We start from the raw sequence: 22967 nt of genomic DNA on the forward strand, positions 1-22967 counted from the left end.
CCTCTCAGATGTTGATCATAGATAGTGGAGAATTTGGATAAGGGGAAGGCTGGGAGCAAAACCATTTTTGCCATGAAACAAAAATCTGAAAAAGCTTTTTGGAATTCTGACTTTTACTTTAATAAATGTTATTAAAACATTCCAGGTTGTCTTTTTGTTAAACTGCACCATTGTATTTAATGGGACTTGAAGATCCATGAATTTTGGTATCCATGAGGGGCAGTAGATACCACTGTATTTTTTTTAGAAAATAGTTTTTCAAATCCAGAAGTGGACTTTCAGACACTTGTTTTGCTTTGTTTCTTTGGCATTCTGAATCTCCCAGAAAGTCCTGTGGCAAAAAACTGACTCGCAGCTCAAGCAAAGTTTCCCACCTTTGCATTACATTGAAAGGCTAGTGTTATATAACAGAAGTCATTATTAGGAATTAAAATTTTGCCCTAACATGTCCTTTAATTTCCCCTGAAAATGTATTCATGGGATTCAGGAGAGTGAGGTTCACTTTCCCTCCCAGTACTTTGGTTCTGTGGTATATTTTTTACAGTTTTCTATCATTTAAATGGGTCTCCACAACACTTTTCCCCCAGAGGCTAAACATTTATTTTATGTCTGACACTCTGCAATGTTACGACTAAGATTAATATCTCTACAGTCAAATGAACAGGATATGTTCATTTAGGTGGTCTCTGTTTTGATGTGATAGCAGGTAGATTAGAGTACCTTTGACTCTAAAACTGAAGTAATAGACCTGGTAAACCTGCAGATACTGCACCTATTTTTTTTTCTTTATGCTTATTTATATCTAAACTTCTAGCCAACAGTCATTCAGCTAGTAATTACCAACTAGGTTGTATTAAATTACATTTCTGTTTCCTAGAAGCCTAATTGGCACACTTAATTCTATCTAGAGTCCAAGCTGCATTTTTCATACTCAGCCTACAATTCATAAATGTTACATTATTAACTTTCTGGTGAGTTATATACAAATATTGCTGAAATTTTATTCTTTTTTAGGGTCCTGTACTCATTGGCAGTGCTCAAGGTGGTGTTAATATTGAAGATGTGGCTGCAGAGAATCCTGATGCTATTGCTAAGGAACCAGTTGACATTGTGGAAGGCATTCAGAAGGAACAAGCTGTCAATGTAAGGAAAATCCACTTTTTGCTTAATAATAACCTCTCTGATTATAGACTGTTGAATTAAACAAACATATTGGTTATTCAAGACATGTTGAATGTTGTTCTAAAATGCTGGAACAAAATGCAGCCTGAGCAGATCTCTATTTAAATCAAGCTCTGTACATTTCAGACCATTGACACTGGACTGGGAGGCAACTACTGATCCTAGAGTCTTATCCTTTGTCACGGTATTCTACTCTTTAGCATCCTTAGAAGACTAGCATATAGGGATGTTTAGTCTGGAGAAGAGAAGATTAAGAGGTGATATGATAGCCCTGTTTAAATACTTGAAGGGATGTCATATTGAGGAGGGAGCAAGCTTATTTTCTGCTGCTCCAGAGAACAGGACACGGAACAATGGATACAAACTGCAGGAAAAGAGTCTCTACCTCAACATTTGAAGGAACTTCTGACAGTAAGGGCTGTTCGATAGTGGAACACACTCCCTCAGAGTGTAGTGGAGTCTCCCTCCTTGGAGGTCTTTGAACAGAGACAGGATGGCCATCTGTTGGGTATGCTTTGACTGAGAGTTCCTGCATGGCAGGGGTTTGGACAGGATGGCCCTTGCAGTCTCTTCCAACTCTATGATTCTAAGCAAAAGTAGATAAAGCTCACCACATCTCTAGTTGTTTAGTTTGCACATAAGATTCCATCTAACCAACTGCTTTTGTTTTTAGCTGGCCAAGAAAATGGGATTTCCTGCTAACTTAGTAAATGAAGCAGCTGATAATATGATTAAGATATATAACCTCTTCATTAAATTTGATGCCACTATGGTAGAAATTAACCCGATGGTTGAAGATTCCACAGGGATTGGTAAAGTACTGTTTTATGAAATAATGTATGTAGTACTTATGGAAAGTGTGTAATTGAGTATCAATGTTCATGTTTCATTAAGTTGGGGGGAGTAAATCTACTCAAAACACCAGAGTCTGTTGGGATAGCAATCTTCCCTGTATTGATTGCACATGTTACAATGGACACATTGTTTAGGTCTGTCAGTACTAGTTGGGATCTAAAATACCATGTAATGAGGCTTAAGAGTAATCTGATCTGTTGTGATAGTATCAGCTGTTCACCAGTGGAACAGGTTGCTTGGAAGGTAGTGGCCTTTCCTTAGAGTTCTGAAGCAGACACTGGATGGCCATCTATCAGGGAAGCTGCAGTAATGCTTTTGCTACATGATTGGAAGTTTGAACAGGATGATCTTTGAAATCCCTAGCTCTGTGATTATGTGAAAGAAATAATTTAAAATCCTGTACAGGAGGATTGCACCAATGATTGCACCAATACATGCAGCAAAGGAAGAAGGTGAATGGACTATACCACTTCAGACTGCCAATGGGGAGTGCCACTTCCTGTAAAAAGCTACAAAACCAAAAAGCTCTCAAAGGATTTGTTCTGGAAGTATGTTTTGTGTATCATGATGGTGGCTGAATCTTTTTTCCCCTTTGACGGTTTGTAGATAGCGGTGTATGTTTTAACTTGATGGAAGTCTTGGGGAGTGAAATTAATTCTACAGAGCCTAACTCATTTTAGTTAGAACTCATACAAAGTCCAAGGGGGGTGTGTGCACACAAGTGATGCTTCTGTTAGTGCTACTGTTTCACATCACAAACAGAAGGGCAAGTAGTCTCCCTCCAAGGTGCCACAGTGACCAGAGCCACTACATCGGACAAGGCAAAGATACTGTATCAATTCTTGTGTGAAACAATATGATGTATAGTCTTTTGTGTCTGAAGTGCATTTTTTAAAAAAATTGGCAGAGAACAGGTTGCATAGTGTGGCTCCTACCTCACAACCTAGTTTTTGGATTGGGGAAGTTAATACTTTCAGTATTAAGTGATCTAAATACAGTGTGTTTGTCTTCCAAGTGATGTGTATGGACGCAAAGATAAACTTTGATAGCAATTCAGCTTATCGTCAGCAGAAAATCTTTGACTTGCAAGATTGGACCCAAGAAGATGAAAGAGACAGAGATGCAGCAAAGGCAGACCTTAATTACATAGGATTAGATGGAAGCATTGGATGTCTGGGTATGTTTACCATGTTTGAATATTATGGTGCCTGTGAGGATGGTGGTGGTGCCCATGATTGTTCCTGTATTCTCACTCTCTTCTTGCTCTCCCTTTTCTAGTTAATGGAGCTGGTCTTGCAATGGCCACCATGGATATAATTAAACTTCATGGAGGCACTCCAGCAAATTTTCTTGATGTTGGTGGTGGTGCTACAGTGCAGCAAGTGACTGAAGCATTTAAACTTATTACTTCAGATAAAAAGGTAGGAAAACAGTTACTATTTGGAGTTCTATTTCAATTGAAAAACAGTTGAATTTAATTATTTTTGCAAACTCCAGTCCTTCAGCAGAGGTATGAACAGAGACAGTGGCGGCATGGCACATTACATACATGAATACAAGAGTCCTTGCTACTGCACATGTAACAAAAGGAATTTTCTTGGAGAGAGTTTTTGAACCCTGACAAATTTACTTTTGGTCAGCATATTTATTGCTTTCACACACCAACACTAATCGATCACTATAAAAATCTGAAAGACCTGTATTGCCATAGGCAGCCCTTTGAAAATTTTAGGGGAAAAGGTTATGATTTGCATCTTTCTAGACCAGTGGTTCCCAACCTGTGGGTTGGGACCCCTTTGGGGGTCGAACAACCCTTTCACAGGGGTCGCCTAAGACCATCGGAAAACACATATTTGCATGTAGCAGTGAAAATAATTGTATGGTTGGGGGTCACCACAACATGAGGAACTGTATTAAAGGGTCGTGGCATTAGAAAGGTTGAGAATCACTGTTCTAGACCCTATTATATTCCATCCCACCTTCACAACTGTGTAAGTATGCTTCATGTCATGAGGCTTAGATATCACTCATTACTGCATCTGAAGAAATTGGGTTTTATCCTCAAAGCTCATTCTAAAATAAAAACCAATTAGTCTTAAAGGTGCTGTTACATTCCTTCTTTTCCCCCTCCCTACTTTTTCCTTTTTATGCTTCAGGAGATTAACACAGACACTTCTTTGAAAATTGAATAATATGTATTTCAAAAAGTTTTTAAAGCATTTTTTAAAAATTAAAATTATACAGAATAATGCAGTTTTGCCTGATGAGGGAATAATCTGCCTAACTTTCTTTGGGAGGGAGTTCCACAGTCATGGTGCTATCATGTGTTCTTGCCTACCTAACCTCTTGAGGTGGCAGGATAAGCAGCATGGTATCTGCTGAAGGTTTCATATTCCAGCAGTGTTCATGTAAGAGGTGGCTGTCTTTCAGATATCCTAACCTCAAGTTATTTAGGGCTTTGTAAGTCAACATTGCACAGTAGAAAATAGTGAAGAGACAAGCTTGATGTGCTCTGAAAAGGTCAACTGTTTACATAGTATTTTAAAAAATGGCCAATGCATTTTGACCTCTCTCAGGGGCTAGAAACAAACATGAGAATACACATCTGTTGTAAGTATTAAAAAGACAGGACAACGCTAAATTATAACCCATAAAAACATAGATCAAAAGAGATCATTGTGTCTCATCCAAGACACATAATTGGTCATGCTTGTATTTAGAAAGAAACTAGAATATATATATAAAGAATATGTATATATAAAGAATCTAGAATATGTATATACAGTAGCTCCTCCCAATTTGCATCCCATTGAAAGTAATGGCACATGCAGGGGCACACACCACCATTTTATCCTTCCCCACTTGTCACTCCCAGGAAGAGCAAGACCACAGACTCCAAGTCCGCGAAAAGGGAGGAACAAGTGTATAAATAAATGCTGTAGATTTCTGTTCTCTTTATACTCTGTGGTTATGTGTTTTGGAGAGTGTTTTCAACTCCAGTGATCTCTTTTGAAGGTTAGGTATATTTTTAATATGAAGAATATGTATCTCTATGTTTTTATGGTACCTTTATTGGCCAACCAAAATGCACAATATGTTTGTTGCATGCTTTTGAAGCTCCATGGGCTTCTTCATCAGGCAAGAGGTTACAAACCAAACAGGAGAGAAAAAACAATTGTAGATGTTAGTTTGATGCCTGTTGTTTTGGTCCTTAGTAAAGATGATGTGCTGGGAAGGATATATTTTGCAGGCAGGCTCCTCCTCCTCCTGTCCATGTGGCAATAGGGAGATATTCATTGTCCAGGAAATTTAAAGTCCATTTGCTTCTCAACTGGGACCCCTCTTTTACAATCCAGTATGTCTCCATTCCAGTGAGGTCACAAGTCTCTTTGTAGGCAGAGAACAATGGATTCCTCAAGAAGTCTCCATATTTTTGCACCAGGAACATTTTGGTGGTGTAGAGGTAAAACCTGCAAATTCAGTCCAAATTTAAGAAGAAAAAATGGTTTTACCTTGGTTGAAGGTACCAGTCCACAGGCTACTCTTCAAGGGTCCCCTGTTGCAGCTACAATGTGGTGTCTCACAATACAGAAAACAGTGCTGTGATGGCCATTTAACAAATCCAAACAAAAATCCATCAGTGATATCTTTATTGGCCAACCAAAATGCACAATATACTTGTTGCAAGCTTTCGAAGCTCCATGGGCTTCTTCATTAGGCAAGATGTTACAAACCAAACAGGAGAAAAAATAGTCTCTAAAATGCAAACCAGAAAACAATGACCATTGCAGTTTGCATTATCTATAGTTTTTTTAGTGCTTTTAAAGGGCAGCTCCATGCAGAACATTTTACAGTAGTCTAATCTAAAGAAAATAAATGTATGTGTCACAGTTACCAAATCTGTCTTTCCTGGAAAGGGAAAGCAGCTGCACAAGCTAAAGCTGGACAAAATACACCTGGGTACTTCAGAATAGTAGTTTTGTCTCCATGTCTAGTAACAACCAAAAGACACAAGACAATATCATGACTGATGTTGTTGAACGCACTTGAGAAATACAGCAGAATCAACAGGGATGTGTCCCCATTTTCAGTTCCACTGAAGGCAACCAATGCTGATTTAGTCCCCAGACCAAGCTTGAGTCCAAATTGGACAGATCAAAATCAGCCTGGAGCTGTGCTGCCAATGTTTATGTGTAATGTCCTTACGTAAAAGAGAAAGTTTGGAAACTGGCCAATAATTACCTAGAATGATAGTGTCCAGTGAAATTCTTCTACAGAGGTCTTAAAACTGCTTCTTTTAGAGAGAATCGGACACTGTCCTCTTTCAAAAAAGCATGTAAAATCTCCCTCACCAAATTGGCCAGTCCACTTGCAGCTCTTGACCAGCCAAGATAGCAGTGCATATAACAAACAGGTAATGGGCCTCACAGCTCTAAGCTTATTATCCTTATTAATGATTTATTCTCTATAGTTTATGCCATAAACTTCTAGCATCTCCTGCACCCAACCCTGACTGCCCCTCTGCTGCCTGTGTATGTGTGCCTTATGTTTCACAAACAAGAAAATTATTCCAGTCATCTTCCATTTGCTGAAAACAAATGCTTATAATCCTTTATGTTGCTTCTTAACACAGGTACAGGCAATTCTAGTAAATATTTTTGGAGGCATTATGCGATGTGATGTGATTGCACAGGGCATCATTATGGCAGTAAAAGATTTGGATCTAAAAATACCTATTGTTGTACGGTTACAAGGTGAGCATTCCACACATTCTTGAATTCAAAGGTGTGATGAAAGATCATTATACTGTATAATTTGCTTTCTCAATCAGTACCATGATTTCTGTGGGGATGGAAGGGTATTAAGCCTATTTAGAAGATAGGGTTCACTCATTGGATAGACTTCCCTATTTGTAATACTTCATGCCCCCATAATTCTTGTATTGATTATAAATGTCTGAAAAAGCTGCCCTCAGTTAGGGCTTTGTACATGTATTTATGTGCCTTCGAATCACCTGTGGACTTATGGAGAATGAATGAATTTCATATGGCTTTCTTAGGCTAGGAATACTCAGAGGTGAGTTGCCAGTTCCTGCCTCTGAAATATAGTATACAGGAGCTGGTATACATTGATAGTCTCCCATCCACGTACTAACCAGGTCTGACCCTGCTTAGCGTCCCAGGTCAGATAGGATCACATGACTTGAAAATTACTGAAAATATTAGTTATGAAGATCATGGTATTTCAGTTGCTTCTCCAGATGGCACTGTGGTACATCATTATTTTATTATTATATTGTACATTGTTATGTTGTGAATTGAGTACATCATATAACACTGAGCACAGTAACTTACTAATCTTTAAGTATAACATCTGACTATTCAGGTACACGAGTTGATGATGCCAAAGCTTTAATAATAGACAGTGGTTTGAAAATACTTGCTTGTGATGATTTGGATGAAGCAGCTAAAATGGTAAGTCAAAATGATATTTTCCAGTATCTTTGCTGGGGATTCCTTGCTGTAGCATAGCACTGACAATCATTATTGATCAAAATTGAATTGTCTCTATATTACATTAGAATTAAATAGCTTCTTGTACTATGTAATTATTCACTTTTTGCACTGAATGCCCATCAGTGTACCTCTGTAAATCTGTCAACATGCATTCATAATTGATTTGTAACCATTTGTAGTCCTGCAGGATCCTGAAGTTGTTAGAGCCCCAAAGGATAAAAAGGGGACTGTAAAATATATAGACATGTGTCCCCTTGTATGGGTGGCTGGGTCCTGTTAAGTCACCTTAATTAATACAATTTTATAAGACTTCTTTCCAAACACATATTATTTTCAGGTTGGCTTTAGTTAACAGTTCTCATATGCTTTTGTCACACTATAATTTTTCCCTGAACATTTCCCAGCAGAGAGGGTCCTGTCCTCCTGTAATCCGGGGTTTAGCTCCTCCTATTTGCTCCTGTAGGCAGGGACAATAAACAAAAGACCGGCCCCTATATAGGGAGGAGCTAGCCCCCCTGAGCCTCAGTCTTGTTCCTGCCTAAGCTCCTAGCAGGATGTTCTCTTTGAGCCAGCGAAGTTTTTCCTTTCTACGAAAGCGGTTTGAGAGTTTTCTTGGCCTTCCCTTCTTCTCCTCTCTCCTGCCTTTCCCCCCTTCCTTGGTGGTGGCTATGGCAGAGGACCCTGAGAGCATGGGTGAAGGGCCATCCTTAACCCAGGCTTCCCTAGCTCAGGGTCTGCCAGCTCAACAGAAGGAGCTGGCTTCAGAGGGAGACCCGTTGGGATGTGTTTGCTGTTGCTCTGCAGCTTCTTTACTACAGCCTTGGAAGCATGAAGAAGACTTAAAATGGCAAAGGCTCCCAGGATTGGAGAAAGGTCTTGGCTTTGCCAATGACTCTCCCTCTCCTCCAAAGCTGCCCCCTTTCATGGTGGGAGCACAGGAGATTTCTGCAAACAGCATTGCAGCACATGGGAGCCGTGGGAACAGATGGTGAGGGGTATCCCCTCCATGTCTCTGTTTCTCCACATCACCTCTGCCCAGCCTGTTTAAGACCAGGGATCAGTGAGGAAACTGGCCAGAAGTCATGGAAACTTCCCTGCTCAGTCCATTTGGGGCCAGAGTTCAGAGGACAGGCCAGCCAAAAGCCATGGCAAAGGATTTCTCTGCATCACCTCTGCCCAGCCTGAAATGGCCAAGGTCAGAGAGGCAAGCCAGCCAGAAGTCACAGGAGAACGGTGAGTACCAGGGGCCCTCTCTCTCTAGCCACCAAAGAACCTTTGCTAGATCTAATGCCCTCGCTCAGGGCAGGCATTGCCATGAGGCCTCTGCCATGGCCATTGCAGGCACTATGCCTAGCATAAGGTTTGGGACTCTGCCAGGAGGGCAGATGGGGGCATTAACCCTTGGTCTCCCCCTTCCTTCCCATCTCTGGCCCCAATGGCATCCAGGACCCTAACAGGTGTGGGGGATCCTTTTGCAGACTGGGAAACACATGGTGGTGTTGCCAGGGCTCCTGCACATTCCTTTTGAATTCTTATAATGAGATGGTGTGTAAGGAGGCAGAGGATTCCTCCTCTGTGTTGCACAGACACATGGCTGTAAAGGAAGATGGACTTGGCCCAGCAGGAGCTGAAGCTTCCAACTCTAAAATTGTCTTTTTTGGCTGCCACAGAGCATCCCACAAAAAAGCACAAAATGGCTTCATGTCCTCCCCAGAGAGAGCATGGCCTCTGCCACCCACTTCTAAACAGAGGCTGGAGGGCCATCTGTCGGGTATGCTTTGATTGAGAGTTCCTGCATGGCAGAATGGGGTTGGACTGGATGGCCCTTGGGGTCTCTTCCAACCCAAGAATTCTATGAGAGACCACATGGATACAAATCCTCCTGTGTTCCCTCCCCAAAAATTACAACAACAAAAAGGGGTAAACCATTTGTGGATATCATGGGTGGAGAGTTCCCTTCACCCCCAGTTGTGTTTGGCTGCCACAAACCGTGACACTCTTGAGAGAAAAGCTTGAGCGCTTGGCCTCTCCTTTCCATCAGAGATTATCCTTTCTCAGGACACAGACTTACCTCAGGTAAATGTAGAGCCATGTCCCACAGCAGTCCCTCTGCCTTTCCCAGCTACCTAAGCAAGTGGGAGGGAGTTGAGGACCAAGCTAGCTTCTATCATGCAGCCAGGTTACTATAAAGCCTGCCTGAAATTAAAAGGGCTAAGCTGTAAACCCCAGCTTGAAGTTGGGGCTGTTTTAAACATAAAACAAAATGCCCTGTGAGTATCAGGGCTACACTACAGGCCATATGCAGTTATCGACCCATGATTAGCAATGGTCTTCAGTCACTGCTAACTTAAGAGCAGTTTCCTCAGTACCTAGAAGAAGCTACTGCCCAGGCAGCCTCCCTTGATGGGGCAAATAAAGGAGGGGAGAGCCCCCACATCAACAGGGCTGTGGGCTCAGATTTACAAGAGATACTGGTTAACCTTTCTGGTGTTCATTTTATTAATGTTAGCACATGAGGTTTGAGTTGTGCTGTTTCTGCTCACCCCCTCTCCTTTTTCCAGGCCAGAGAAGATGCCTGGAAACTAATTCTTCAAGGGAGGGGCTAGCCATAAAAGCCACATGATGACTTTTCTTGCCTCCTCATGGGCCTCCATCACTGTCTCCATTAGGTCCAGAGCCTTTTTGCCTTAGGTGGAACAGCCAAAGACATAGGATGAGCACATGGTTCTACCTCCTTTGTGCAAACTGTTATCAGCCATAGCACTTCTCATTAAGAGCATAAGCTTTAACAATACAGATTCATTTAAATGCTAATAAACAGGATGACTCAAGCAAGGAGAAGGTCTCTGGTCACTCAGCAGACTTCTAGTGCTTACATGCATTGAGGATCTTTGGTAAAAACATCTCATATGAGGTAACAGATGTATTGGATTAAGGTGACCAACCAAACTCCATTTTAGTGGCAAAAGGATTATGTTCCTGTTATAAAACACAGTGAACCTCAGTCAGCTAGCCTCAAAAGATGTGGCTCCCCTTGCCTTCCCTTCTTTCTTGGAGAGATGTCTGTTAAAGGGAAGAAACTAAAAAAAAAAAAACTAAAAAAAACACAGTTTCTTCCATGAGATGGTTCTCATTAATACAGGGGGTTAAGAAAAATTCTTATCAAATACAAACAGACAGACTCCTCTCCATGGGGGGAGAAACTCCCCTTCCTCCATGAGTGTTTTAAAACAATATAATCAGGTTTCTCTACTAAGGGGTTGCTTCAAATCCCATTCAGACATCCTACAGAGCCCTGAGGGGTCTGCCACAAAAATCACAATTACCTCTTACCTTGTCTAGATTGTTAAATTTTAAGTAAGAATGCCTGCTGATGGGCTTGCCATTCAACTGCTGCCTGGCTTGGAAAGCCTATTGTAACAGGATCTATCATACATATGATGAATTGGGCTCAAGGCCATGAAGGTTCATGCTGCTAATCTCTTTTCTTTAGTGGTCTCAGGGTGCTACAAGATTCCTTTGCATATTGTTGGGCATGCTTTGATTGTGATTTCCTGCATGGCAGGGGGTTGGACTTGATGGCCCTTGTGGTCTCATCCAACTCCATGATTCTATGATTTTATGGTTATAAGGTTAGCTGCTGTGTGGGTGAGTGTCTTATCCCTGATTGGGTTTTCATGGCATGGTCTGGTCCAAACAACACCATTGTTTACTACCTTTTGGGGCTGGAAAAACGGACTTCCTAGTGCCTATGCCTTGTTTTCTGCTAGCAAAAATGATCAGATTTAATATACCATACAGCTCCATATAGAGACTTACACCAGCCACCTATATGCCCACAGCTTATATATATATATATATATATATATATATATATATATATTCCAAAAAAAAAAAAAACAAATCAAAAATACAACACAGCAAACTATGATTTTACTATTTTACATAGGAGACTCCATTTTACTATGCGATTATATTTTATGTGCCTTGAGCTTCCATGGATTTGGTATCCATGCAAAGTCCTAAATCCAACTCCATATCGAGGGCCCACTATACTATTTTAAATTTAGGTTTGTGTTCCTTTGACAGATCCCTTTTGTGGAGAAAATTCTCTCCTCGAAATTAGATACCAGAGGGCTATCCTTGCCAAGCCCCCTGTTCCCATTTCATGACTCCTTAATCAGCAGTTCATTTAGCCACGAGACCCCTCAGCCTTCATACAGGTTGATGATAGTCTGCTACATGGAGTTGGGGTGATTTTTGAAGTCTCTATAGACAAATTCATCCTCAAAAGAAATCAGACTTAATTCTGACCACAGGCCCTGTTAACACAGAGTACATCTATGCTTCTGCATGGACTCACCAATGTCTGCGAGATAAAGGTTAATCCAGTGTCTTCTTTGCCTAACCATGGGATTAGTCTTATTTTACACAGGTTCACAGATGTTCCAGTAAAGAACTGCACATTGTTTTGAAATTTTAATTGGAGGTCAGACATTAACATTCCTCTTTCAGAGTGGTAAGTCTTAATTACTACAAATGAAATCACCTTAATATCACCTTCATTGCTATAACCAGTTGACAAGGTGATCAGTGATAGGCTGGAAGCTGCCATAGGTCCAGATTAGGTCAGGTTCTATTCTGATTGATCACATAATCCACTGCTTAGGCAAGTTCTCATCAACTGCTTCAGGTTTTCAGTGGCTGACCTGCTATAGTCCATCCAAGATGACATTAAGAAGGGACTTGACCCAACATGGTTATAAGGCAGGTGTCTGCCATCACGTCGTTTCTGCTCCATACGAGAGCAGCTAGAATGGCAGCCATCCTCACATTAAGAGGCTGTTGAGGGGAGTTTTCCAGCAGGGCCTGCCCACCAGACATCGTTTTCCATCTTGGGATGTGAACTCGGTCTTAAAGGCTCTGACGGTTGGGCTGATCAAGTCCCTTTGGGGTGCCTTCCTCAAACACCTCTCCCTCAAGGTCATCTTCCTCACAGCCATTCCCTCCGCCAGATGGGTGTCAGAGCTGGGGCCCTGTCGGTACGTAAAGACTTGTGTATTTTTAGGCCTGTCTCAGTGTGCCTTCGTCCAGACCCTACCTTCATGCCTAGGGTCAACTCAGCCTTTCAGGTGTCACAGGACATTCTCCTGCCTTCATTCTGCCCCGATCCTAAGAAGGACTTGGAAAAGACCTGGCACACATTGGATGTGTGCAGAGCCCTCAAAATCTACATCAAGAGGACTTCAACCTTAAGGTCATCTGAGATGTTCTTTTCCTTTCGCCTGGGCTCTTTGGGGTGCAAGGTACCAGTCTCGACTCTGAGTAGGTGGATCAGGTCTTGTATTCAAAAGAGCTACTGAACTCTTGATCTCACTCCACCCGAGGGGTTGATGGTGCACTCAACCAGGAGTGCATCTACCTCGGTGGCCTTGACCACTAGCGCCTCCCTGTCAGATATTTGCAGGGTGGCCACAGGGAAGTCGCCTTCGACCTTCATAAGACATTACAAACTGGACGTGTCTCAGTCCGCAGAGGCGTCATTTGAAAGGAGGTTCCTCCAACAGATTGTGTCGGGGGCCACAGTCTCCTAGCAGCACCTCCCTCCCAGTTCGAGAGGGCTTTTGTAAATCCCAGATTACAGGAGGACAGGACCCTCTCTGCTGGGAAAAGGAACGTTGGGTACTTACCGTGACACGTTCATTTCCTGCAGAGAAGGGTCCTGGCATCCTGCCCATCCAGGTGCTGCATGCAGCCTCCGACCCTGCCTGCCTGTTGGTGGACCTGCCTTGTTCTTCTTCTTGTTGCTGGATTGGTTTTTCTGAGTTCTTGTTTGTTCTTGGACTAGTTTTTTCTAAGGTGTTCTAGTTGATGTTACTAAAGTTCAGTTCCTTGATTACCTTACTAGTCGCTTGGCTTGTTATTGACTGAGGCTCAGAGGGGCTAGCTCCTCCCTATATAGGGGCCGGTCTTTTGTTTATTGTCCCTGTCTACAGGAGCAAATAGGAGGAGCTAAACCCTGGATTACAGGATGCCAGGACTTCTCTGCAGGAAATGAACGTGTCACGGTAAGTACCCAACGTTCCTTTTTCTTCTTGGCCTGAAACCCTACCTACCTGTTTCTTAACAGCCAAGCTGTTTTTCCCTTCCTTCTCCATCAACTTGAACCCCCTCCCCATCCATAAGCCCTGGTTGACTGAACCCAGAAGAAGGCAGGCTGCAGACTTGTCCATCACTCCAGGATAGTTACAGTTTACATTTGATTCATTTTTCAAAATTTCATGGTGAACAGATAATTGTGTCCTTGCATTATTGTCGCTTGCCTCCCTGGATGAAGATTAACCATCCATTATGAAGCCAAGCCCTCCCTCCAGTCCATCTGCCTTGGTCCAGGCCTTGGAGGTAGAGAGGAACTGCTGGTCCTCATCCCCTTCCTCACCACTACTCCCTTCTCCTTTTGTGTGGTGTCTTTTTAGATTGTAAGCCCAAGGGCAGGGAACCGTCTAATTAAAAAGACTGTATGTACAGCGCTGTGTAAATTTACAGCGCTTTATAAATAAAGGTTAATAATAATAATAATAATCCTTTCTCCTCCCAACTGGCCACCTCTCTATATAAACTGCTTATATTTGGTTCAGGTCAGTAATCTTTCTGAGGGCACAATTCTATGTACACTTCACTACAGTTTGTACTGCTTCTGGAATAGAGTAGCACTTTTCTAGAAAAAATGCTCAAATTAAAAAATGAAACAAAAAAACCAATTTACTATCTTCTGTTAATCAAGGAACTGGACTATTACAGCAGCTCTGTGTGGATGACAGCTTTCTGTTGAAAGACAAGCTAAAAAGGATGGCTTAAAGTCCTCCGACTATCCCAAAATATAAGGATCAGATGATCAAAATGTTGATCTAGTACTGATGGTCCTGAGTTCCTCCTTCAATTCATCCCCAAATGCCCAAGAAAGAGCAATTATTTCAGCTCTTTTCAAAGGGCTAGCCATGCTTATCCTTACAACTTTTTCTTCTTCCCATTATTTTCCTGATACTTGTTCCTCTCTAAAATGGGCAGTCATACCTATCTAGCATATTGTGTTTGCTAATGAGCAGAAGGCCCAACAAAAGTTTGAAATGGTTGGCCATGCAGTCTTAGTTGCTAAGAGGATGGGTATGTAAGGTTGCAGGCGTCAATTGCCATGTTGTTTTTCAGTGAATGCAGTAGTCTTTTAAAATACATATGAACCAGTGGCTTCTAGTGATGCTTGTCCTTCTGGAAGCATTTGAATCAAAACCCTGTGGAGGCTGAAGAATGCATTGCTGGATGGTGGTTCCTAACCTCCACCCACCCACCCATTAAAGTCCCGGTTCAAGGAATTTTTAGCTGTATGATCAACCATGTAAACCCTTTGTTCAGCCTGCAGCTCATCAGCTAATGCATCGGGCCAAATAAGTAAGTCAACCTATTTTTCAAGAGGGAACAGCCTTGCAGCAGGCTCTTCTCTTCAGCCCCCATCCCCATCAGCCAGTTGTTACCTTTATGGCAAAATCAGGTACCTTTATCTATTACCACAATTACTTTTCTTTCTGAGAACCTCAACCCTTCTCAAATGCACAAAAAAGATTTTGATTGCATGTTGCAGCTAAGGCAACCTGGCCTGATTTAATTACGTATTTATTGGAGGATGGTAGAAAGATTAAGCACTCAAAACTACTGGTGAGCTTCTTTAAGAAAAGAAGAGAAAACCAGAAAGCCAAAAAACTCTGAAAACTCAACTTCAAATTCTTCCTCCTCACATTGTAGAACTAAGTTTTCTTTGACCAGTTCAGAAAGCAAAACCAGACAGCCAAAGACACAGCAGTTCACTCCTCTGGAGAGTCTGCAATGGATGCCACCAATCCCAAGAAGTACAGCATTGGGTAAATTTATCAAGTTTCCATATTGATAATCTCCCCAGGGACTCCTCCAACATGGGAGTCCCAACAGCACTGACAAGGAAGAGATTGAATGGGTTTGCATGGGGGCCCTTGGAAGACCCTATAAGGGTTTTGTTTTTGTTGCTTTTAATTTTGTTTCAGTAGAGGTGAATACTCACTAAAGCCAAGTCTTCTCAGAACCCAATGCCTAAGGGCTAGATAGCCTTCAGAGGTACCTCCATATTTAAACTAAGGAGAGAAACTTTCTACTCGCTCTTGCAAGCTCGTCAGAATTGAAAGGATCGCTACTTATTGGGACCAGTCAACATGCTAGCTATAAAGGACTTGATACTCAGTGATGCTGCCATAGTGGCCTTGCTCTCAGGAGCCATTATGCATAAGGAGGATGGCTATGCTTCTTTCAAATATCTCCCATAAAATAAAACAGCTGCATTCACCTGTGGGCCTCAGCATCTCCTCTGTCTTTAATTGGACACTGGTACAATGCCACCCACTTCAGAAGATCGATTAGAGTCAATATTTGCATCTTTAGCTAATCAAATGTGCTATGTCTTTCGATGCTAGTACTCTACCTCTGACTTGGACAGTGGAGTGGGAGGGGAGGGGAGGGGAGGGGAGTGGGGAGAGAGAGTGTGAGAATCAAATGAATGGCTCTTGCCACTGTGCCTGAAGGAGTTCCCCTAAAGGACCTTTCAGACAGGGATGGTGGGCATAGCAGGTGGAAAAGCAGCCAATGATGTTGGCCATAGTCTCCTACCTAAAGCAGCTGACACCAGAGAACCTGCTTCCAGGTAGGATTGGGTAGAACAAGTGATAAAACTCTGCCTGTGATAACATTAGACCCTTGCTTGAAGCTAAATCAGCCCCCAGGATAAAGATGTTATACCCTGCATCACAAGTCTACCTAAACAAAAGGTCTGGTCTTCAGAGTCTCTGATTTTATTTTGATAGAATTGCCTATATTTATATGATTCGTGTTGAATTTAGTCATTTATTCATTTATATTGACTTCCATTAAATATATCAGGATAATTTTTCTTTTTGTCTTCTAGGTTGTAAAACTCTCTGAAATAGTGACCTTAGCAAAGCAAGCCCAAGTGGATGTTAAGTTTCAGTTGCCAATCTGATCAGATCATTGTTTCTGACCCTGGAGCTCTCACTGTCCTCTACTTTCTGAAATACTGTTTGGTTATTTGTCCCATCCCCCCGTGTGTGTGTCTGTCAGTTTTAATTTTTAATTGCTTGACAGGTGTCCTCATTCTTTTCATGTTTAAGATGTTCATTGTACAAGAAATGTTATCACTCATGTCTACTAAGCTGCAGCCTCTGTCCTTACAGCTGCAGAAAGAATGATTCATATGCATCCTTATAAACAAGAAAACCTCCAAAGCTGCAAATATATTTCCTCCCAATAAAAGTTTGAAGTCAACAGGATTTTTGCATTTGTCTCTGCGATAACAAACCTAATGACTAGATTCACTAATACATATAGCAACAGACAGCTGTCGCAAGCTGTTAAGAAGCTATTCAGAAAGCACAGCAAATACTATGATTGGTAATGCTGAAGAATGTATTGAAAAGGCCTTTGTATATTGATCGTATTTATATTCCTCAATACAGTGAATCATTTGAGCCTGCCACTTGCTATTTATGAACAATGTATTTCTGTACTCTGCTTTTTAAAGCAGTAGTTCCTTGAAAATTGTAATTTAGTAACTATGAAATGTACTGTAACACTTAAATTTTCATGGATCTTATCTTCGGATAAATCGTCTGATACTTATTTAAAAGTATCATGTAGTTTTATATATGAACAAATAAAGCTTATTTCTTTTAATGCTGGGCAGACGATAGAGCATCTGTTCTTAAAGCAATGAATAAAAGACTTTAAAAGAGCTCAATATGGTTCTGTTCTTTACACATTGTGATCTGTAAATGAAAATTCAGCCCAATGCTGCTCTGAAATGTATTACCATTTGTGGACCATTAGCAGCTACTCCACAAACACTTCTGTAATAACTAACAAAAAACTGTCCTTGAAACATCTGTGAACTTGTCTGCTACACCAAAACAAGCATGGGTGTTATGTTAAATTAATCCAATATACTTTCCTGTGGAAAAAACTGCTTACTTTTCCTGCAGTGCAGAACAAACTTAGTGTTCTTCCTTGACTTTGTTACATAATCAACATTTTTGTAATCAGACAGTACTATAACAAAAAAACAAGTTACCTATTAACTGCTTCTGGGGATAGTGCTGACTTCCTAACGTAAAAAGGGAGGTGTCTCACATGACTACCCCAACCCTCGCTGAAAGTAACAGTGCTCCATCTATTTCTTAGACAGCTCTACTATATCCCCACAGGAGCCCTTCAAGGAAGAAATACTAAAAGCCTACAATGGTCTTCAGGAGTGGGCTTCCAAAGAACCTCCCGTTATAACCCAGACTTGTAGGTTTAACATCATAGAGCTATTGTACATAGTTCTTCCCAGAGGGTTTTGGGAGGTTGCCAAAACAGCTGCCAAGGACACACCCCCCCTCATCTGTTTCCTTTACAGTTTTTTCACAACCACAAAATCTAACCAGCAATATGTTTGGGTCCTTACTGTTTGCAGTTGTGAAAGACTGTTGCTGATCTTGTCATACACATTTTATTGTTGGGAAAAGGCTTCTTAACTCTCCTCCGCCTGTCACTCTTGTGCCTTTTGAATGCATGGGCTCAGAAATTGTACAACCATTCACAGACCTTGGCAGTATCCAGTTAATTGTTAGTGTTGATTCAGTAGATTCCCTCTGAAATGTAGCCCAACTTTTGATTAATCACACACTTTAATGAGTGGATTTATTTAGGTCATTAGAATTTGTTAGAATGGGATCCCTCTCTACCAGATTCAGTAAGAAAGGAAGACCCTGGGACAAAAAAGATTAAAGGAAGTGCATCTCATGACTGCTGCTAGGAAAGTTGGGAAGCAATTGAGGAAAAGAAAAGAATACTCCTGCACTCAAACTGATAGACTTACAGAGGAAAATGAGAGGGGATGCTATCCTTTTGTTCAATAGAGTGTCTTCAGACAGTCAGGATTTTCAGAATGACAGGGTTTTCTAGCTTGAAAGACTGGTATTTCCCCCCATAATTAGGTTGTTGGGAGTCTATTTTTTGGGGGGTAGCAACTGTTTTCTAGTTGACTTGGTTTGTAATGTATATTATCGTGCAACATAGTATTTTGTCATATGTTAACTGAAGTGAGCTGCAATAAATAATTAATAATTTGTTTTATTTATATACTGCTATTCCAAAGATCATAGCAGTGAACAGCAAGTAAGCTAATTAATAAACTAATTAATAACTAATAAACCCCTTTGTATGCCTTTAATGTTTTTATTATTGCTCATACATTAATTGCTAGGCCCCTGGAAAACCAGGTAGAAATTTTCCCACATCGTGCCATCTATTTCTTCAGCTCTTGGCTTCTATTCCTTCCTCCTTCCCACCACACCTGCTTTCCATTCACCCTCTCCTATAGCGAGTTGAGTGCTTTGAGGAATTTGGATGGAGCTATTCAGTCTATTTTGTAGCTAAGAAAAGGAAGGAGTCAGGTTTCAGGGCTTGGCCACAAGGTCAAGTTGCCAGAGTAGAGAATCTGTTTTGAAAAATAAGGTTTTAAACAAATCATTTTTATTATTAATGTATATCTCACCATTCTCCCTTTAAGAGATGCGGTGGCTCAGTGGTTAAGATACTGATGACTGCAAGATCAGACAGTCCCAAGCGCTGTGTGATGGAATGAGCTCCCTAGTTCAAAAGCATACAAATGCAAGTAGATAAATAGGTACCGCTTTGGTGGGAAGGTAAACAACGTTGTGTGCAATCAGGCTGGCCACATGGAGTCGTCTTTGACAATGCTGGCTCCTTTGGCTTAGTAACAGAGATGAGCGCTGTCCCTACAGTCGGATATGACTAGACAATCTTGTCAAGGCAAAATCTTTACCTTACCTAACCTATTCTCCCGAAAGGGACCCAAGGTACAGCATGAATTGAAGTATTAGTTAAAATTAAAATTAGTAACAAAATGTTAGAAATGCAAGTTAAAAACATGACAATAACAACAACAACAACAAAATGGTGTACATTAATCCCATGAAAGACCTTGACCAACATCTTGTATCTTCAGTTATAGCTTTGACAATGGAGCTGCATCATTGAAGCTACACATGTCCCTCCATATTTGCTAGGGTTTCCATGAATATGGAAAAACCGCAAATAACAAAAACACCATGTTTTTACCTGAGAGGATACCTCTCTAGGAATCTCTAGGTCCTCCAGCGCAACTCTGTGGTCAACGTCTGACAGACACTGACCATAGAACTGCACTGGAGGAGCTACAAAGGCCTAGTAGAGTATTCTCTCTCAGAATCTCTAGGTTTTTCAGTGCAACGTTTAGTTAAAGTTGACCATAAAGTTGCACTGGAGGACGTAGAGATTCCTAGAGAGAACATAATCAAATCCGTGAATAATCAAAGCCACAAATATCAAAGCTGCAAATATGGAGGGATGAGTGTAATTTTAATGATGCCACCATCAAAACCTCCTTCTTAAATGCTGGGAAATTAGGCCTGCAGTGTTGTCCCAGTTGCAGAACATATTGAGATGTCCCAACACTTTTGTCCTCATGTGCCTCATGACTGGGAGAGAGCTGCAGGCTGCAGCCATCATTTTCCAGCACCCTAATCTGCAGCGTTTTAAACTGAGGCTCTGCTTGGTTTAAGAGGTACCTTGTTTTGCTACACAGTCAGTCATTAACAACTATAAATGTGAATCCCCAAATTTATGAAAGCATCAATCTGGCTTACCCTCTTGGAGCGAACCGGCAGTCAGGCCTTGTTAAATTAATAATTTAACACATTAATTATTTCACCCATTAGTATTAGTGGGGGAAATTAAATTAATCTTCCTATTTCTAATGGCTCGCATTATCAAATTAATTTTTAAAATCTGACATTACTACCACATCTTACCATTTTCCAAGAGCTTGGTGCTGTGTGCAAAAACTACTCATGCAGATTTCGCTGCAAAATTAGCAGAAATGGTGACTTTCCTCTGAAATGAACGATGCTCGTGCTCTGATGCCCTTGTTTGTTTTTGTTTGGATTGCAAAACAACTTTAAGTAGTCTGACCTTGCCACCTACTTTGTATCTATATGCAGGAAACGTTTTGTAGGGTCAAAGACAAGACGTCTGCTCCTTGCTATCCTAAATCCAAGTGACTGGTTTCAGTTAACATTTGGTTACAGTCTAAATGCTAATCATCCCATGAAGGAAAATACTTCCTACCTCTGTTATTTAATCCTCATGTTGTTGCCTTTAAGCCTTTACTGAATTAAGACAACCCTAAGGCAAACCTATCATCACAGGGTTTGCTTGCTAAGATTTGATCAGAGGTAGTTTACCTTTGACTCCCTCTGAGGCTGAGAGAGTGTGATTTGTCCAAGGTCACCCAGAAGGGTTCCATGGCTGAACAGGGATTTAAACCCTGATCTCCTAGAATTGCCTTCCCTCCTCTTCAGAAAACACACATACACTCCTCCAGTGTGACTGTACTTGGGGAATATGGCCTCCATGTAGTCAAGCTGCCATAAATACAGACCTTAAATAACTTACTGTTTTGGACTACAACTTCCAGATTATCCTATGAACTGTCCTGGAGATCTAAGAAGAGTAAATCCAAAAAGATAACATTTCAGTGCTTTAGGTGTGCCTGACCTGATAGTATTATGAAGATGGAGGAACCAGGTCGCTACTGATGCCTTAACTCATGGAATAAGAAACAAAGCCAAAATAAAACGGAAAGAGCAAATCTGCCATGACATGGCAATGCAATGTTAGAGGCACCTATTGGAAGCAGTGTTGCCAATTTCGCGACTTTCACGCGAAAACGGGGACTTTTCAGAGCTTTTGTGTGATTTTCGTGCCTTGCTCTAATTCAGTGCCTTTTCCGCGACTTTGGCCCTTTCAGCTCCAGCCTGCTGCCTGCAGAGCAACCAACCCTCTGGAGTGTAACAGTTTTCAGCCAAGAGGGCTGGAAAAAACTCTCTCTAATGACTCCCTCTGAGAGCCAGGACGGAGCAAGCCCAACCAACCCCAACTGTTTGGAGTTCAGCCAATCAGAGAGAGGACAGTGATTGCCCCCCCTTTCAGGCATTCTCAGGCTCCAGGGGCAAAAGTGCTGGAGAGAGGCAGGGAGTGAGGGATCTTGGCTGGCTTCCCAATTGCCTTGGATTTCCAAGACATAAGGTTTAAGGCACACAAAGGCAATACTTGATCATGGTATCATGGCTTGATGTTGTGGACTTCTGTGTGGGCCTGAGAGTGACATTTGAATTTCTGAATTCCTGAGCTTGGGCAGAGTGCCCCAAGCCTACCTCTCAGGGTCGTTGTTGTACTGTGAGGAGGACCATTTGGGTTGACGGGAGGAGAATCTAGTGGAGGGGAAAAGTAGAAGAATAGAGGAGATGTGAGGAGAAAAAGAGGTGGAAAGGTGGATTATTTCTGCAGTGTGTCTTGGACCCAACTCAGGCTGCATCTTCACTCCAGACTCCAGAGACAATCCAGTTTCATACCGTTTTTACTGCCATGGCCCAGTGCTATGAAATCCTGGGAATTATAGTTTGTTGTCACACCAGAGTTTGCTAAGAGAGAAGGTTAAATGTCTCCGAAAACTAGAATTCCCAGGATTCCCTAGCACTGAGCCATGGCAATTAAAAGGGTGTCAAACTGGATTTATTTCTGCAGTGCGGTTGCATCCGAACACGTTTCTATTTGGCACAAAGCTTCCTGAACCCCCTTCATGTCAAAATAAATATCTTAAAAGGACTGAAAGATTCTTTTTTTGGTTCAATGCTGATTTTGAGGGTTGAAATAAGTTACAGTTATTTTTATTCAATTATGTTCACGTTTATTTGCAAAACATCTGTCATTTTAACATTATGGGAATTTTCTGGGAATTGTGACTGAATATTCCGTGTGATCTGGCGGGATTCAGCGGGTTTTGGACAAACATTTCCGGGAATTATCTTCGAGGCTTGTTGGCAACACTGATTGGAAGAAGCATTATGAGGATAGCTATCATAGCATGTACTCATAATGCATTGGAGACAGAGCAAGAAAGAATTAATTCACAGATTATAAGGAATGTACATTTGTAGCCAGTGTGGCATAACGGTCAGTATGCTGTCCTTTGACTCTGGCCGACCAAGGTTCAAATCTCTGCTGTGGAAACCCACTGGGTGACCTTGGGAAAATCACACTCCCTCTATTAGCCTCAGCTAAAGGCCATCACCCTCTGAACAAATCTTGCCAAGAAAACTCCATGATAAAGTTGCCTTAGGGTCACCCTATGTCAGAAAAGACTTAAAGGCATATAACAGCAAAAACAGTAATACAACTGCAACACGTTAAATATAGGATGTTATCGCATTGCCTTTT

The 22967-nt window shown here is 41.5% G+C and overlaps 1 protein-coding gene and 1 long non-coding RNA gene across 2 annotated transcripts in view; one reads left to right on the forward strand and one right to left on the reverse strand.

Moving 5' to 3' along the window:
- Window positions 1-17380, forward strand: part of SUCLA2 (succinate-CoA ligase ADP-forming subunit beta) — a 43442-nt gene extending 26062 nt beyond the window's left edge. The window contains exons 5-11 of the mRNA XM_042471464.1: window positions 1015-1143; window positions 1856-1994; window positions 3053-3214; window positions 3316-3458; window positions 6671-6791; window positions 7423-7511; window positions 16537-17380. Of these exons, the coding sequence (XP_042327398.1) occupies window positions 1015-1143; window positions 1856-1994; window positions 3053-3214; window positions 3316-3458; window positions 6671-6791; window positions 7423-7511; window positions 16537-16611 (858 nt within the window). The 3' untranslated portion in view covers window positions 16612-17380. The remainder of the gene's footprint in view (window positions 1-1014; window positions 1144-1855; window positions 1995-3052; window positions 3215-3315; window positions 3459-6670; window positions 6792-7422; window positions 7512-16536) is intronic.
- Window positions 1-22967, reverse strand: part of LOC121932731 — a 41437-nt gene that overhangs the window by 911 nt on the left and 17559 nt on the right. The window lies entirely within an intron of this gene.

The sequence above is a fragment of the Sceloporus undulatus genome, chromosome 1 (assembly GCF_019175285.1).
Source record: "Sceloporus undulatus isolate JIND9_A2432 ecotype Alabama chromosome 1, SceUnd_v1.1, whole genome shotgun sequence".
Classification (NCBI taxonomy): Eukaryota; Metazoa; Chordata; class Lepidosauria; order Squamata; family Phrynosomatidae; genus Sceloporus; species Sceloporus undulatus.